This window comes from Mastigoproctus giganteus, chromosome 13 (genome assembly GCF_048544385.1).
Source record: "Mastigoproctus giganteus isolate SK-2022 chromosome 13, ASM4854438v1, whole genome shotgun sequence".
In the NCBI taxonomy this organism is placed as follows: domain Eukaryota; kingdom Metazoa; phylum Arthropoda; class Arachnida; order Uropygi; family Thelyphonidae; genus Mastigoproctus; species Mastigoproctus giganteus.
Window position 1 is genome coordinate 40,377,890 of NC_143587.1, and position 19,070 is coordinate 40,396,959.

The 19,070-nt window shown below is 39.1% G+C and overlaps 1 protein-coding gene across 1 annotated transcript in view; it reads right to left on the reverse strand.

Moving 5' to 3' along the window:
• The window catches only part of LOC150075985 (prolow-density lipoprotein receptor-related protein 1-like), a 1,358,636-nt gene that overhangs the window by 144,427 nt on the left and 1,195,139 nt on the right, over positions 1–19,070 (reverse strand). Inside the window, 1 exon segment of the mRNA XM_090387555.1 lies at positions 2,010–2,233. Within this exon segment, the coding sequence (XP_090243681.1) occupies positions 2,010–2,233 (224 nt within the window).

Here is a 19,070-nt window from a genome sequence, read left to right on the forward strand (position 1 = left end):
TCTTTGCTTTAGTCCCCAAATGAATGATAATGCTCTCTTTATCCCCCCTTAAAATCTATCAGTAACATCATCGAATGTTTCAGAAAATACACTCTGGTTCTAGTCCACCCATCCTTATTATGGGGATGCACCACTTGGCAAGACACACTAGACACTTGAATCCCTGATGAAGTCCCAATTTTGTCTCTAGGACAAGCACTCATTTTTTCATTGATTCAAATTCATCTAAGGATGCAAAAAATTTTAATTTGAGATTGATACAATCCTTACATTGGGAACAAAGAAGAGAAATGTTAGTTGGGCTTGATTTGTCTACCATATTAACTTTAGAATACATGGCACAGGCTATACAAGTGACAAATTCATGACTCGCACCAGAAATGCCTGCAGCCATTTACATCTGAATCATTAGCAGAGGCATATGATTCAAGAAAGCAAGCTTATATAGCATCAGCCAAAAAAAAAAAAAAAAAAAATTCAACCCAAAAGTTTGTCTAGTTCAGTCTTGAATTTATTTAAGCTGTCAACTTGCACAACAACAACAACAACAACAGATGGAAGTCTGTTCCAGCAATCAGCCATCTGTTGGCTAAAGGCAAATTTCTGCACATCTATTTTACAATTGTCTGAACCTAACTAAATCTGAATTTATGCCGCCAATCAAATTCCACACCAATCAGGTGTGGAATTTGAGCAAGAGGAAGAATCCCATCACCATTGAGCTTGCTCAAACCATTCAAGGCCTTATACACTTCAATCAGATCACCTCGCAGGTGCTTAGTCTCCAGGCGGTGCAATTTGCAGAACTTAAGCCTATCTTGGTAATAGCGACCCTTTGTTCCACTCACTAATCCTCATTGCCCTTCTCTAGTTCTAGTTGCTTCGTTCTAGTAGCTCAACATCTTTCCTAAAATGAGGCCTCCAGACCTGTATGCAGTACTCAAGGTTTGGCCTGATCATTGCCTTATACAAGGGGATAATCACCTCCTTATCCCTGCTAACAAAATTCCTATATATCATTGACAAGACCCCACAAACTACTCTTGCAGCTTGTGCTTGTCTGTACTGCTCAGAAAACTTCATATTTGACTGCACAATTACCCCATGTCTTTTTCATTCTCCACTACACAGATGTAGTACCGCACAGTTGATATGTTACTCTGCTACCCATATGCAGTACTTTGCATTTGTCAATGTTAAACTTCAATTGCCACTATTCAGCTTATTTGCTTAACTTTTCTACATCCTGTTCCAGTAGAGTACTGTCTTTAACAACCCTACCAACCTCATATCATTTGCAAACTTGGATGTTATGCCTGATATACCTTCACAGATATTATTGATAAATACAGAAAACAACAATGGGCCCAACATGGACCCCTGGGGAACTCCAGTAATAACATTAGTCCATGAAAAGCAGTGTTCATTGATTACCACTCTTTGTCTTCTCCCACTCAACCATCCTTTTATCCATTGTAGCAATTTGCCCTTAATGCCATACTGCTCTAACTTATATGAAATGTAGTCTTCCATGTGTATCAAAATTATTTTTTGCATCCAATTTCTTTGTGACCATATCACAGTATCCAATCATGATATCCTCAGACAAGGTATTCAAATATTATAGAATTTAAATTAACAAAATATTACAAAGTTTAAATTACAAAGTATTGCAGTAATTAAACTATTACCAAAACTTCACTACTACTAAAGTTAAAAATTAAGCTAATGGAAAGAATGTAACTTATCAAAAATAGAATTAAATATACAAGATATTAATGAAAACAAAAATTTGTCTACTAAACACCTGATTGAATTCCCTTCAATTAATCTTCTGCAGCCAACCTAAAGCACATCCACTCTCTATTGCCACAGTTGCAGAGAGTGGATGCAAAATGAATGCATAGTAGGTGTACACTTTGAGTCTAGATTAAACAATTTTACTTATTCCTTCATCAAATTCTCATATTTAATAATAAATTCTGTTTATTAATATCGGTGTCACTTACCTCCATTCTGACACAGAATCTCACACAAGTCTTTTTCACAGTGTTTGCCTGAATAGCCAGGACCACAATTACAGTGAGGCATCCCTCCATTAAGAGTGCAATTACCATGGATACAGTAATTATCACAGTCAGACTTTTCACAATGAGTTCCACTGTAACCAGTGGGACACAGGCAGGCCAGTTGTTGAGTTGTGTCTCGATGACAAACTCCATCATTTTCACATCTAAAAAAATTCAAACCCAGATTAGTATATTATATGCATATAAAATTATATATTTTAAACCAATAAACAGTAATTGGAGTAAAGAAATAATAAAACAAAACTATGAAAATTAATTTAAAAAGAAAAGACTAAAAGAAAGATGGCAAAAAAAATAAATACAGTTAAATTAAAAGGGAAGGTGATGGAGAAATGCTTTGAGTGCAAGGTTTGGCTGAAAATAAGAAAAAAATATGGTGAAAATAAAATATATATAGAAATTATTAGTAAGACTAGTGTTGTTGCAATTTTTAAAAAATGGGCTGAAATTTTTGATAGTCATCATCAAGTAATCCATCTTGAATTCAATAAAAAATAAATATACAAGATTGATAATGAGGTGCCTATCCTTTATGAGATTGACTAATTACAGTCCCAATTAAAGAGGCCTTTAAGAATTCCTCTAGTCACCAATGAGATTTATACAAGACCTCTCCAAACAAATGGTTGATTGGCAAGCGGAAAATGCACTATACCGTCATGGAGGATATATATTAATTTTGTACAGCAGTGCTTCTCAAATCTTTATTTAATTTACCTATTATTATTATTATATTTATTATTTTTTTTTACATTACAGAAAGAAGCCTGGGAATCTGGATGATAGAACATTATGCGATGGAACGATATGCTGATCTGGACATCAAATCAAATTCTATATTATATCAGGCTCTATTGTACAACTCAGAATTCATATGAAGCATCTCAACATTCTTTCCTGTATCAGTAAACTCTAAGATGATGAGTTCCTCCAGAGTGTAATTACCCCTACAGATGCAGCATAAAATAGTAATATACACAGGCAGGAAGACAGCATATAATCAAGGAATAAGCAAAATTTGTTTCAGTAAAAACTCACCCACAAGTTACTAGATCATGTATTTATTTTATTTTATTTTTTATGAATTACACCACTCTGCATGGTTTTCGACATTTGTAAACTAACAGCTGTTTTTAACTCAGTTTTTTTCATTGATTTCAGAGACATTATTTGGTTTTTTTTTTCTATCACGTACCATTTTTTATACAAATCATTTAAGTTATGTCATGGGTTGTATTATTGAATGTATTTAGTTAGGAGTAAATGCTGGGAATTTGTAAACTAAATCTTCACATGTTGGCAACACTGCCTTCAGTCATTTGTTCCTTGATCTTGAGAGCTCCATGCAACAGTGTTTATCAGAGCAAGCTCAGTTTATTTTTGAGGTTATTGTGTCAAACTTGTGCTGAAAAGTGAGTCAAATGTTTGCAAGTGTTTCATATTTGTGGAAGTTATGTAGTCCTCAAGCAAAGAGATGTTACAAAATTTGTAAAAAAATGTGTACTGTGCTTATTTTGGAGTGAAACTTGACCAAAATAAACAACGGGCTCCACATAAAGTTTGCCAAACCTGTGTTGAAGCATTTAGATTGTGGAAAAGTGGTAAAAAGAAGGCTATGCCATTTGCAATGCCCATGACTTAGCAGGAGCCTACAAACCACTGTGATGGCTTTTACTTTTGCTTAGTTAATGTAGAGGAATAAAAAACAAAGAGTAAGAAGGGTATTGTGTATCCTAATATTCCATCTGCCATTATATCAGTCCTACATGGAGATAACCTGCCAATTTCATGCCCTCTGAGTGCTGAAAGTGAAGCTTCTGAAGTTGAAACTGAAATCTACATGCCTGGAGACATTGAGTCCAGCCCTCAACTATTTTCACAGCATGAACTCAATGATCTGGTAAGAGATTTAAATTTATCAAAGGAATATGCAGAACTCCTTGATTGTAGACAAGTCAAAAATCTTCCAGAATATGGAATATTTTTCTCATGATACAGACACAGAGAATGAGAACTAGTCTCTACTTTTCGGAACACAATTCTATGTTTTTTTGCAGTAATATGAATGACTTAATGAACTATTCAGGAATTAGTTACAATCCTACACAGTGGACCTTTTTGTCATCAAAGAGGAGTCTTAGAGGTGTATTGCTGCTCCACAATGGAAATAAATATGGGTCAATTGCAGTAGCTCACTCTGGGAATTTTACAGAAACATGAGAACCCGAAGAAGTTGTTGGCAATTAAGTATGAAGGATATGGTTGGTTGGTCCGTGCTGACTTTAAAGTGACAGGAATGTTACCTGGATGGCAATCTGGCTACACAAAAATGCCTTGTTTTTTGTGTGAGTGGGACAGCCAGGCAAGGAGTAAGCACTGGTATGTCAAGGTCTGGCCAAAGTGAGACAGTTTATTGCCTGAATCAAACAACATAGTTCATAAACCAGCGGTAGACCCCAAAACTGTCCTCCTTCCACCCTTGCATGCCAAAATGGGTTTGATAAAACAGATTGTGAAAGCTTTACATAGGAAGGTCACTGCTTCAACTACCTTTGTACTAAATTCCAATTTATCAGCTGAGTGAAGCTAAATCAAGGTATTTTTGTGGGACTTCAAATTTGCAAACCGACGAAGGACCAATATTTTGAAGGAACAATGAATAAGAGAAAAAGAGGCATGGATAAGTCGCAATTTTCCTAAATGCTTATGCAGCACTCGCAAATTTGATTGAAGCAAAAAAGGAATGTTTGACTAACATGTAAATAGAATTATTTATTCAATTTTTTTTATCTCATGAGCAAGAAAATTACAAAAATTTCAAAAAGAGAGAGAGACAGAGAGAGAGGAGACAGGCATAACATCAGCAAGTTTTACCTTTCGAGCATCATTGCCAGAATTAACTCTCCAGCTGATAAGCACGCCATCGCAAAAGTTGAGGGCTGTGGAGATTTAGAAGGAATTTTTGCAACACATCACAAAATTTCTCTGCAGCTGCAGAATTGGCATTGGCAACTTCACCACACGCTTTGATGTTTTGAAAACCAGGCAATGCTTGAACCTATTAAACCACCCATTGCTTGCCACGAACTTGCCTTGGGGTTTGTATACTTATCCTTAATATCTTCGTAAATACTTCTTGCTTTTGCTTGAATGGCTGTTGGACTCAGTCGCACTTGCTTCTGAATTTTCCATCCATATTATTAATAGCTTTTTCATCTTCAATATAGCACCTGAACACTGTTTTGTGATCAATGTTGATCTTAAATGCATTGAGTATTTAACATTAGCATTAGTAAATACACATGATGCAAGAAAGCAAGCTTATATAAAGAAAATCTTCTAATTTCATCCATCCACTCACTCCAAATGTTTGTCTAGTTCTGCCTTGAATCTATTTAAGCTATCAACTTCTACGACAGAGGGAAGTTTGTTTCAGCAATCAACCACACGCTGGCAAAAGGAAAACTTCCACACATCTATCCTACAACTGTCTTTCCTCAATTTGAATTTATGCACTCTCAGGTGATTATTCTGAGCAAGAGGAAGAATTCCATCAGCACTGGGCATGCTCAAACCATTCAAGGCTTTATACACCTCAATCAGATCACCTCGGGTGCCTGGTCTCCAAACACTGTTAATTTGCAAAACTTAAGCCTTTTTTTTAAGAGTAGCCGTTTGTTCCATTCATTAATCTTGTTGCCATTCTCTGCAATCACTCCAGCAGCTCTACATCCTTCCTAAAACGAGGCCTCCAGACCTGTATACAGTACTCAAGGTGTGGCCTGACCATTGCCAAGGGATAATCACCTCCTTATCCCTGCAAGAAAAATTCCTGTATATCACTGACAAGACACCATGAACTACTCTTGCAGACCACCTGCACTGCTCAGAAAACTTCATATCTGCCTACACAATTACCCCCAGGTCCTTTTCATTGTCTACCACTGTCAGTGTAGTACCCACACAGTTGATATGTTACTCTGGGGTTACTGCTTCCCATATGCAATACTTTACATTTGTCAATGTTAAACTTCAGTTGCCACCTTTCAGCCCATCTGCTCAACTTTTCTAGTTCCTGTTGCAGCAGCAGCATACTTTCATTAGTGTCATCAACAATCCTGCCAACCTTCATACTGTCTGCAAATTTGGACATTAAGCCTGATATAGCATCTTCAATATCATTAATAAATACAGAAAACAACAATGGACCGAACACTGAATCCTGAGGGACTCCACTAATAACATTAGTCCACGAAGAACACTGTCCATTGATTACCACTCTCTGTCTTCTCCCACTTAACTATCCCTTTATCCATAGTAGCAATTTGTCTCCAATGCCACACTGCTCCAATTTGTGCAGCAGTCTTCCATGTGTAACAGTATCAAAAGGCTTTCTAAGAGTCAAATAAATGATATCAAAGTTATTCCCTATATCAAGTTCCTTTGTGACCACATCATAGTATCCAATCAAACTGGTCAGACAAGACTTCCCCTTTACAAAACCATGCTGTGTCCAAGCTACAACTGAAGTCTTGTCTAGATGATCCTGCAAACAGTGCCTCCATTAATTTCTTTAATTAAGTTCGCTTGTGATTAGTTTATTGCACACGCAGTCCAATACAACTAATCGCGATAAAATAAACTCTCAAACGTCGCAATAAGTTTGTCAATATTGTTACAGATTTTGTGAAAACAAGTTCATTAGCACACTGTATTATCCCCATTATTATTCTGTTGTGTTTCTCCGCAAGTTTGTAAAAGTGTGTTGTAAAAAAAAAAAATATATATATATATTTTGGTTTGGTTTTGGGTTTACTGGCACAACAGCAAACTAGACTATAATGTGACTACCATGATAAATGAGTATACATATTAAAAGTACAGAAATAAAGGTTAAAATATTACAGATACCCAGAAATATTGGTCACTTTTATCAGAAAACAGTTGTACAAAAATATGTACAAGAGCAGTCAACAAGGTATAAACAATATATAAAATGTAATAAAAGTATATGTTAACAAAAGAGTATGTTAAAAAGATGTAAATAAGTTTATCAGTTTTAAATAGTTAAAAACAGCTGATACATGATCATTGTCAGAGAATATCTGACTGAGTGTATAGGACTCAGTCAGATGGTTAAAAACAGTAAAAGATATATGTTGTTCATGTCTAAAATGTGGACATTCAGTTAAAATGTGCCTAATAGTTAAAATGGTGTCACAGTACTCACACATAGGAGGGTTGTTGGCCCTTAGCAGAAAAGAGTGCATCAGACGACTATGTCCTATGTGGAGACGAGCTAGAACATCTTCCTCTCTATGATTCCTGTGCAGACTAGACTGCCATCTTTGGATTACAATATTGATTTGATACAACTTGTTTGTGGACTGTCCGTGCCATAACTGTTGCCACTGGGTGTGTAATGCAATTCTTATCACTTGCCTGTAGTCTGTATAGGAGACTAGTGGGCTGTGACTGCTGAGGGATTGTGCTGATCTGGCTGCAGTGTCTGGCAGATCATTTTCTTTGATCCCAATGTGGCTTGGGATCCAGCAATAGCGGATATCAAGTGTATATACACAAAGGGTAAACAACTTCTGCTGGACCCTGGATTGGAATTATATCTCATTATGGATAAGGCCTTGGAATTAGTATAAACCATACACCTTTGATAATTATTACTTTTAATGTGGTAGTAGTAGTAGTAGTAGTAGTAGTGGCACATGATGCAAGAAAGCAAGTGTAGGAGCTTATGCAGCATCAGCCAAAAAAAAAAAAAAAAAAAAAAAATCATCACGCCATTCCCTCCAAATGCCTGTCCAGTTCCTCCTTAAATTTATTTAACCTATCAACTTCCACAACGACAGATGGAAGTTTGTTCCAGCAATTAACCACCCGCTGGCTAAAGGCAAATTTCCGCACATCTATTCTACATCTGTCCTTTCTTAATTTGAACTTATGTCCCCGTAGGTTCGTAATCTGAACAAGTGGAAGGATCCCATCAGAATTCAGCGTGCTCAACCCATTCAAGGCCTTATAGACCTCAATCAGATCACCGCGCAGGTGCCTAGTCTCCAGCCACTGCAATTTGCAGAACTTAAGCCTCTCTTGGTAAGAGAATCCCTTCATTCCCCTCACCAATCGTGTTGCTCTTCTCTGTACACGCTCAAGCAAATCTACATCCTTCCTAAAATGAGGCCTCCAGACCTGTACGCAGTACTCAAGGCGTGGCCTGACCATTGCCTTATACAGAGGGACAATCACCTCCTTTTCCCTGCTAGCAAAATTCCTATATATCATTGACAAAACCCCATGACCTGCCCTAGCAGCCTGTCTGCATTGCTCAGAAAACTTCATATCTGACTGCACAATTACTCCCAGGTCTTTTTCATTTTCTACCACCTTAAGTGTAGTACCACACAGTTGGTACGTTTCTCTGGGGTTACTTCTACCCATATGCAGTACTTTGCATTTGTCAAGGTTGAACTTCAGTTGCCACTTCTTAGCCCATCTGCCCAAATTATCTAGATCCTGTTGCAGTAGCACACTGCCATTACTGTCATTAACAACCCTGCCAACCTTTGTGTCATCTGCAAACTTCGACATTAAGCCTGATATACCTTCATCAATATCATTGATAAATACACAAAACAACAGTGGACCCAACACCGAACCCTGTGGGACTTCACTAATAACATTAGTCCATGAAGAGCAGCACCCATTGATTACCACCCTCTGTCTTCTCCCACTTAACCATCCTTTTATCCATTGTAGCAACTTACCCTTAATACCATTCTGCTCCAATTTGTACAGTAGTCTTCCATGCGCAACAGTGTCAAAAGCTTTCCTGAAATCCAAGTATATGATATCAAAATTATTTTTCGCATCCAGTTCCTTTGTGACCACATCATAATAACCAATCAAATTTGTCAGACAAGACTTTCCCTTAACAAACCCATGCTGTGTTTGAATTATTGCTGCAGTCTTGTCTAGATGATCCTGCAATGCATCTTTAACCAGTGACTCCATTATTTTACCCGGAACAGAAGTTAAACTAACTGGTCTGTAATTACTCGTGTCACCCTTCGATCCACCTTTGTGAATTGGGGACACATTTGCACATCTCCAGTCCGTGGGAACCTCCCCTGAGTCCAAGGATGCTCTCATAATTATGGCTAAGGGTTTGCTTAGTTGCTTTGCCGCCTCCTTTAAAATAACTGGATAGATCCCATCCACCCCAGGTGCCTTTCTTATGTTTAACTTCAACAATTTCTCCTCCACTTTGCTCTCAGTTATTACAAAATCATTAAGCACACTGCTACAATTTGATAACCTTCTTCCATTTTCAAACTGTAATAATTCCTCACGTGTGAATGTAGATGCAAAATACTCATTCAGTTTGTTTGCTATCTGAGCAGGATCATCAACAGTCGAACCATCGATGTCAAGTGGACCAATCATATTCATCCCCTTCCTTTTAGAGTTTATATAAGTAAAGAAATCCTTGCTGTTTTTCTTAGCATCCTTTGCCAAAGATTTCTCGTAATCCGTCTTCGCCTGCCGAACCTCCTTTGTGACCTGATTACAGACTAGCTTATATCTGCCACAGGCTTCTGCGTCACCTGATAATTTATATGCATCCCATGCATTTTTCTTCTCTGTCACGAGTCTCATTAGTTCATTTGATAACCATTTAGGCCTAAACCTTGAACGATATTTCTTAATCGGTATATAAAGTCTAGTAGCTTCCACGATTAATTCCTTGAATGCTTCCCACTTAGAATTTACTGTTGGTAACATCGTCAGTTGATCCCACTGTACAGAATTTAAAAACTGTCTGAGACCACTGTACTCCCCTTTACGGAAGCAAAAACCCTTTCCTTTACCCCTGACGGTAGTTACCTCTTTGAGCAAATCCCACTTCAGCACACTGTGATCACTGCCACCTAGTGGTTCCTTTATCTGCAAATTCTTAATACACGAATGATCACTGCTGATAACCAGATCAAGAGTGTTACTTTCTCTGGTTGCCTCTCGAACATGCTGCTGCAGAAAACAATCATCCAATAAATCCACAAAAGTCTGACTGGTGTGTGAGTGACCAACCCACAAGTTCCAGTCAATATCTGGGAAGTTAAAATCCCCCATTATAAGACATTCAGATTTACTGGCCCACTCTATTTCTCTGTACAATTGTTCATTGTACTCATTCAAGTCATTAGGCCTATAACACACTCCTACCCTTATTTTTCCTTTCGCAGTGCTTATCTCGCACCAAACTGACTCAACAGAGCACTGTTCATCTATATTAACTGGGTGCACTTCCTTTGATTTTATGTTTTTCTTAATTAACAGCATAACACCCCCTCCCTTTCTGTCCTGTCTATCCTTTCTGTACACATTGTACTCCCCAAATTCCAGTTCTGCATTCCTTATATCTTTGTGACACCACGTCTCTGCTATCCCAACAATATCCGCCTTTGATGTCTTGACCAACACTTCAAATTCATCAAATTTATTTACTATACTTCTAGCATTGGTATACATGCAAGCATACATGCTCCTATGCCTATTCCTGGTTACCCTAACACATCCCATATACCCAACTATTCCATGATGACTGCCATCCGTCCCTGAAACCCCCAACACCCCTCGCTCCAGGTCGCTTCTTATTCTAATAGAAGTTGTGCAAGAATCGCCTTCACCTCTGCCTGCGGTTACTGTTAAACTATTAGTCTTTGTATCCCCCCAAACTAGCAGTTTTCCGACCCACCTAACACTGCCTCGATAGCATCAGCAAATATTCTTGCACCCTTTCTATTTAAGTGTATCCCATCCCTGTAGAAGCAATCTCTCCTATTAAAAAGTACAGTCCAGGCTGAAAAAAATTCTACCCCTTGAGCCTTGCACAATCTTTCCAGGGCCGAATTGATCGACAAGGCTCTCATCATATACTCCCTCCTATCGTGTCTGGGCAGAATTGCAGACACTTTCAAATTCAACCCTATTTCACGGCTTTTTTTCAACAGTGACCTGTACTTGTTGAGTAATTCTGCCGGTCTCCTACTCTTAATATCATTAGTGCCAACGTGTACAACTATATCACCTTTTGTGCCCTTGAAAGATGATATCCGCTCTACAACGTCATCAACCTTTGCCCCTGGCAGACATACCCTGGTCCTGTTCCACCTATCCTTTTTACAAAGGATGTTCCAAGGCTAACGTACAACTCTGCTGTGTATATACCCATCACGGGTAAAGGGAACGGTTTTTGTTTTTGAAAAGGTGACTACAGTGGTCTCAGAGATTTTGTTAAGTTCTATACAGTGGGACTGACTGATGATGTTACCAACAGCAAATTCTAAATGGGAAGCATTCAAGGAAGCAATCTTGGAAACAAATAGGCTTTTCGTTCCAACTAAGAAATACTCTTCTAGGTTTAGGCCCAAATGGAAGTCAGACGAACTTATGAGACTCATGACAGAGAAAAAAATGCCTATGGTATATATAGGCTAGTCTGTAATCAAGTCACAAAGGAGGCTAGGCAAGCAATGGCAGATTAGGAGAAATCTTTGGCAATGGATGTAAAGAAAAACAGCAAAGATCTCTTAACTAATACAAACCCTAAAATGAAGGGGATGAATCAGATTGGTCCACTTGATATCAATGGTTTGACTGCAGATGATAATTTTCATATAGTTGCCAAACTAAATGAGTATTTTGCATCTACATTCACACATGAGGAGTCATTCAAGGAGGAGAGGGCTAGATGTTTATCAGACTCTTTAACAGTATAACTCTATTACAAAATCATTTAGGGAGTTAAATGATTTTAACTCTCTAAATGATTACGAGCAAAGTGTAGGAGAAATTGCTGAAATTAAACATAGGAAGCTACCTGGGGTGGATGGAATCAATTCAGTTATATTAAAGGAGACAGCAAAGGGAGTAAGCAAACCCTTAGCCATAATTATGAGAGCATCCTTGAACTCAGGGGAAGTCCCCACGGATTGCAGATGTGCAAATGTGTCTCCTCAGAAAGTGTGATCAAAGTATGAGATGAGTAATTAGACACGTAAGTTTGACTTCTGTTCCAGGGAAAATAACGTAGACAATGGCTAAAGAAGCATTGTAGGATCATCTAGACAAGACAACAGTAATAATTTACTGCTGTTAAGCGGAAGTCTTGTCTGACCAATTTGATTGGATACTATGACGTGGTCACAAAGGAACTGGATGCAAAAATAATTTTGATATCATATATTTGGATTTCAGGAAAGCTTTTGGTACCGTTGCACATGGAAGACTATTGTATAAATTGGAGCAGTATGTCATTAAGGGCAAGTTGCTACAATGGATAAAAGGATGGCTAAGTGAGAAAAGGCAGAGAGTGGTAATCAATGGATGCTGCTCTTCATGGACTAATGTTATTAGAGGAGTACCCCAGGGTTTGGTGTTGGGCCCACTGTTGTCTTGTATATTTATCAATGATATTGATGAAGGGATATCAGGATTAATGTTGAAGATTGCAGATGATACAAAGGTTGGCAGAGTTGTTAATGCCAGTAATGGCAGTGTGCTACTGCACAGCATCTAGAAGAGTTGGGAAAATGGGCTGAGAGGTGGCAACTGAAGTTTAGCATTGACAAATGCAAAGTACTGCATATGGGTAGCAGTAATCCCAGAGAAATGTACCAACTGGGTGGTGTTACACTCAGGGTAGTGGAGAATGAAAGAGACTTGGGGATAATTGTGCAGTCATATATGAAGTTGGGATTCTTCCTCTAGCTCAGAATAATCACCTGAGAGGGCATAAATTCAAATTGAGGAAAGACAGATGTAGGATAGACGTGCGGAAATTTGCCTTTAGCCAGCGGGTGGTTGGTTGGTGGAACAGACTTCCATCCCTTGTGGTGGAGGTTGATAGCCTAAATAAGTTTAAGGCTCAGCTGGACAGGTATTTTGAATGAACAGAGGGGTGAAGTGGAAGTGGTTTTTTTTTTTTTTTTTTGGCTGATGCTGCATAAGCTTGCTTTCTTGCATCAAATGCCTCTACTAATGCTAATGCTAAAAGTTTTCTGAGCAGCACAGACAGGCTGCCAGAGTAGGTCATGGGATCTTCTCAATGATATACAGGAATTTTGCAAGCAGGGATAAGGAGGTGATTATCCCCTTGTGTAAGGCAATGGTCAGTCTACACCTTGAGTACTGCATAAATGTTTTGGAAGCCTAATTTTAGGAAGATGTAGAGTTGGTAGAAAGAGTACAGAGAAGAACAACAAGAGTGGTGAGGGGAACAAAGGGGTGCTCTTACGAAGAAAGGCTTAATTCTGCAAATTACAGCGTGTGGAGACTAGGCACATATGAGGTGATTGATTTGTATAAGATCTTGAATAGATTGAGCAGGCTCAATGCTAAGGGGATTCTTCTTCTTTCTCAGATTAAAAATCTGAGGGGGCATAAACTGAAATTGAGTAAAGACAGTTGTCGAATAGATGTGCAGAAATTTTCCTTTAGCCAGTGGGTAGTTGACTGCTGCAATAAATTTGCATCTGTCATTGTGGAAGTTGATAGCTTAAATAAATTCAAAGCAGAACTAGACAAACATTTGGAATGAATGGATGGGTGAAATGGGAAGATTTTTTTTTATTTTTTGGCTGGTGCTGCATCATATGCCTATATTAATGCTAATAGGACTATGCTACCATACTTAAAAAATTGTAACACTACTTATGTTACTTTTTCTGATAAGAGTAAATCCTTTTTTGATTTATCATCATATTAAACACGTGAAAATGACAATTTGTCTTGTGTCACTTTTCATTTGTGAGTATGAGATAATGCCATATGCACACCAATACACCACCACAATCCACTCACAGTTTATGTGAGGATATGAGGCTAACACTTTGAAAGCTCTAGTAGTACACTGAAAGGATAGAATTCATCTGATACCTGGTTCCTGGGCAGCATGACGTTATCATCCCTCTCGCTAGTGAACGAACCCACCACTTGGCAGGTATATAGGTACACTGCATTCACACAGATGGTAATTTGATGTTAGTATGGATAAACTTCATGAGTTAACTGACTTTGAAATTGGGATGATAGTGAGTGCCCGATGCATGGGTCACTCAATCTCGGAGGTGGTACAGAAATTGCACTATCCCTGTTCGACAGTATTGAGAGTGTATTGGAAATATACCATTTCCAGAATAACATCTCATTGACAGCGCTGTGAGTGAGAAAGGTGGTGGATGAACGTGGCCATTGAAGCCTGTCTCACATTGTTACAGCCAACCGGAGAGCAACAGTGGCACAAATCAGTGCCGACTTCAATGAGGATGGTGCTAGAAACGTCTCCACCAAGACCATCAGGTGATCATTAGCTGCAATAAGTTATGGGAGCCACCAACCCACCAGAGTCCTATTGCTAACCCCACGACACAGGACTTTACACCTTGACTGGGTGAAAGAACATCGGCACTGGACCTTGGATGATTGCAGATGGGTCTCATGGTGTGATGAGTCCCGTTTCCAGTTATTTCATGCAGATGAAGGGTGGCTATCTGGCGGAAACTGCACAAAGCTATGCACCCCCTCATGTCAATAAGGAACTGTTCAGGCAGGTGGACGGTCGGTAATGGTCTGGGGCATGTTCAACTAGCACACGTTGGGACCTCTGGTACGTCTAGATGCATCTCTAGTTTAAGAGCACGAGAGTAGCCTGTGCGGACGTACATTTTTGCCGCTCCTGGAACAGAGAAGTTTTTTCTGATTTATTTTCTGTATTATTAGCTTAAATTAGCATATTAACTTATTTTCTAGAGTAGCTTTATATTCCTATTTACGATACTTAGATTAAAGTAACTTAGATAGAGATTTTGTAGGTATTACTTAGTATCGGAAAGGGTATCAAATCCACGTGTTTACCGTTTGTAAATAGCCGCCATTGTTACGCGATACATAATATCTCGAAATAGATAGCATAAGCTTAATATAGTATAGTATAGTACATAATATTGTCAATTAATCAGATAATTAATCTTGTTGAACTTCATTGTCAATTAAATTGTACCTTTAACTATACATATAACGACTTGGGTTACATAACATAAATAATTAGTAAAAAATAAATAATTAATACTTAACTTGATACGGAAGTTATATAAAGGGATTTCTTAGATAATACTCGATACTGAAACATAAATATAGTGTTATAACTGTGTTGGGATATAAGTTTAGGGTTTTAATTTTGTACTGAAATTGAAATTTTATTGAAATTAAATCGAAATCATGACTCTGACCAGAGCAGCAAAGCAAAAGGCTCAAGCTAATGGGAGTGCTGTGGCTCAGAGGAGAACTGAGGGGGGCAGTTGCCCTCTGAATCACAGCCTATTAAAATGCACTACTTGCTTGATGTTTGTGGAGCAGTCAGGTACGGGACATGAAACTGCCGTGGGGGATGTCTTTGTGTGTGCGCGATGCAAGGAGTGTAAGGAAATCAGGCGACAACTCAGCATTGTTATGGGCCTATATGAGAGCTTGAAGGACAGGGTGGATGCCCTCGAAGGATTAAAAGTGAGGGGCCCATCAAGCTCTCAGCTGCCCACACCAATGTCAGAGCTTGCACTTGGTCATCACGCAACACAGTGGCAGCCCCCATGGCAGAACGCACTGGTCCCAAAAGGAACTAGTAGTTGTTGGGGACTCTATTGTCAGGGAAACGGGAAACTTGCTTTGTAAAAAGGATAGGCGGAACAGGACATGTCTAAGGGCAAAGGTTGATGACGTTGTAGAGCGGATATCATCTTTTAAGGGCACAAAAGGTGATATAGTTGTACACGTTGGCACTAATGATATCAAGAGTAGGAGACCGGCAGAATTGCTTAACAAGTACAGGTCACTGTTGAAAAAAAGCCGTGAATAAGGGTTGAATTTTAAAGAGTCTGCAATTCTGCCCATACACGATAGAAGGGAGTATATGATGAGAGCCCTGTCGATCAATTCGGCCCTGGAAAGATTGTGCAAGGCTCAAGGGGTAGAATTTTTTTCAGCCTGGTCTGTACTTGTTAACAGGAGAGACTGCTTCTACAGGGATGGGATACACTTAAATAGAAAGGGTGCAAGAATGTTTGCTGATGCTATCGAGGCAGTGTTAAATGGGTCGGAAAACAGCTAGATTGGGGGGATACAAGGACTAATAGATTAACAGTAGCCACTGGCAGAGGTGAAAGTGATTCTTGGACTGCTTCTATTGGAATGAGCTGCAGCCTGGAAAAAAAGATTCAGGATATTTCAGAGACTGCTGGGAATCATTGGGGTACAAATAAACACATAAGTTGTGTTAGGGTAGCTAAGAAAAAGAACAGGTGCATGTATACTTGCGTGTACACCAATGCTAGGAGTTTAGTAAATAAATTTGATGAATTTGAGGTATTGCTCAAAATATCAAATGCAGATATTGTGGGGATTTCAGAGACTTGGTGTCACACAGATATAAGGAATGCAGAACTGGAATTTGGGGAGTACAATATCTACAGAAAGGATAGACAGGACAGGAAGGGAGGAGGGGTTATGCTATTAGTTAAGAAATACATAAAATCCAAGGAAGTGAAGCCAGTGGACATTGCTGGACAGTGCAGTGTCGAGTCAGTTTGGTGTGACATAAGCATTGGGAGATCAAAATTGAGAGTAGGAGTGTGCTATAGGCCTAATGACTCTGATGAGTATAATAAGACTCTGTACGGGGAAATAGAGTGGGCCAGTAAATCAGAGAGTCTTATAATGGGGGATTTTAATTTCCCAGATATTGACTGGAATTTTGGGGCTGGTCACTCCCACACTAGCAAGGCTTTTGTGGATTTATTGGATGATTGTTTTCTACATCAGCATGTTCGGGAAGCAACTAGAGGGAGTAATACTCTTGATTTGATTATCAGTAGTGATTCTTCATGCATTAAAAATCTGCAGGTAAATGAATCACTAGGTGGCAGTGATCACAGTGTGCTGAAGTGGGATTTACTCAAAGAGGTAACTACCATCAAGGGTAAAGGGAAGGGTTATTGCTTTCATAAAGGCGACTACGATGGACTGAGATAGTATTTAAATTCTATACAGTGGGACCAACTCATGATGTTACCAACAGCAAATTCAAAATGGGAAGCATTCAAAGAACTTATCTTGGAAGCTACTAGGCTTTACATACCAACTAAGAAATATTGTTCAAGGTCTAATTAGGCCTAAATTAGGCCTAAGTGGATGTCAGATGAACTAATGAGACATATGGCAGAGAAGAAAAATGCATGGGATACATACAAATTAACACATGACACAGAAGCCTATGATAGATACAAGTTGATCTGTAACCAAGTTACAAAGGAGGTTAGGCAGGCGAAGGCAGATTACGAGAAATCTTTGGCAAGGGATGCAAAGAAAAACAGCAAAGAGTTCTTTACTTATGTAAACTCTAGAAGGAAGGGGATGAATCAGATTGGTCCACTTGATATCGATGGGTCAACTGTTGATGATCCTGCTCAGATAGCTAACAAACTGAATGAATATTTTGCATCGACGTTCACACATGAGGAGTTATTCAGCGAGGGGAATGCCAGAGGTGTATTCAACTCTGGCAGTAAGCTAGAGAATCTTGTAATAACTGAGAGTAAAGTGGAGGAGAAATTGTTGAAGATAAATACAAGAAAGGCACCAGGGGTGGATGGATCTATCCAGTTATATTAAAGAAGGCAGCAAAGGAAGTAAGCAAACCCTTAGCCATAATTATGAGAGCTTCCTTGGAGTCAGGGAAGTACCCATGGACTGGAGATGTGCAAATGTGACCCCAATTCACAAAGGAGGATCAAAGGGCGACACAAGTAATTATAGACCTGTTGGTTTAACTTCTGTTCCTAGAAAATTAATGGAAGCACTGGTTAACACTGCAGGATCATCTAGACAAGACTTCAGTTATAGCTCAGACACAGCATGGTTTTGTTAAGGGGAAGTCTTGCCTGACCAATTTGATTGGATACTATGATGCAGTCACAAAAGAACTGGATGTAGGGAATAACTTTGATATTATATACTTGGATCTTAGAAAGGCTTTTGATACTGTTGCACATGGAAGACTGCTGCACAAATTGGAGCAGTGTGGCATTGGAGGCAAATTGCTGCTATGGATAAAGGGGTGGTTGAGGGGGAGAAGACAGAGAGTGGTACTCAATGGACACTGCTCATTGTGGACTAATATTATTAGTGGAGTCCCTCAGGGTTCAGTATTGGGTCCATTATTGTTTTCTGTATTTATAAATGATATTGATGATGGTATATCAAGCTTAATGTCCAAGTTTGCAGACAATACGAAGGTTGGCAAGGTTGTCAAGGACACTACTGACACTATGCTACTGCAACAGGATCTGGAAAGGTTGAGTAGATGGGTTGAGAGGTGGCAAATGAAGTTTAACATTGACAAATGTAAAGTACTACATATGGGAAACAGCAACCCCAGAGCAACGTATGAACTCTGTGGTACTACACTGACAGTGGTAGACAATGAAAGGGACCTGGGGGTGGTTGTGCAGGCAGATATGAAGGTTTCTGAGCAGTGCAGACGGGCTGCAAGAGAAGCTCATAGTGTATTGTCGATGATATATAGGAATTTTTCTAGCAGGGATAAGGAGGTGATTATTCCCTTGTATAAGGCAATGGTCAGGCCACACCTAGAGTACTGTATACAGGTCTGGAGGCCTCATTTCAAGAAGGATGTAGAGATGCTGGAACGAGTACAGAGAAGGGCAACAAGATTAGTGAATGGAACAAAGGGGTGCTCTTACGAAGAAAGGCTTAAGTTTTGCAAATTAGTGTCTGGGGACTAGACACCAGCGAGGTGATCTGATAGAGGTGTATAAAGCCTTGAATGGTTTGAGCATGCTCAATGCTGATGGGATTCTTCCTCTTGCTCAGAATAATCACCTGATAGAC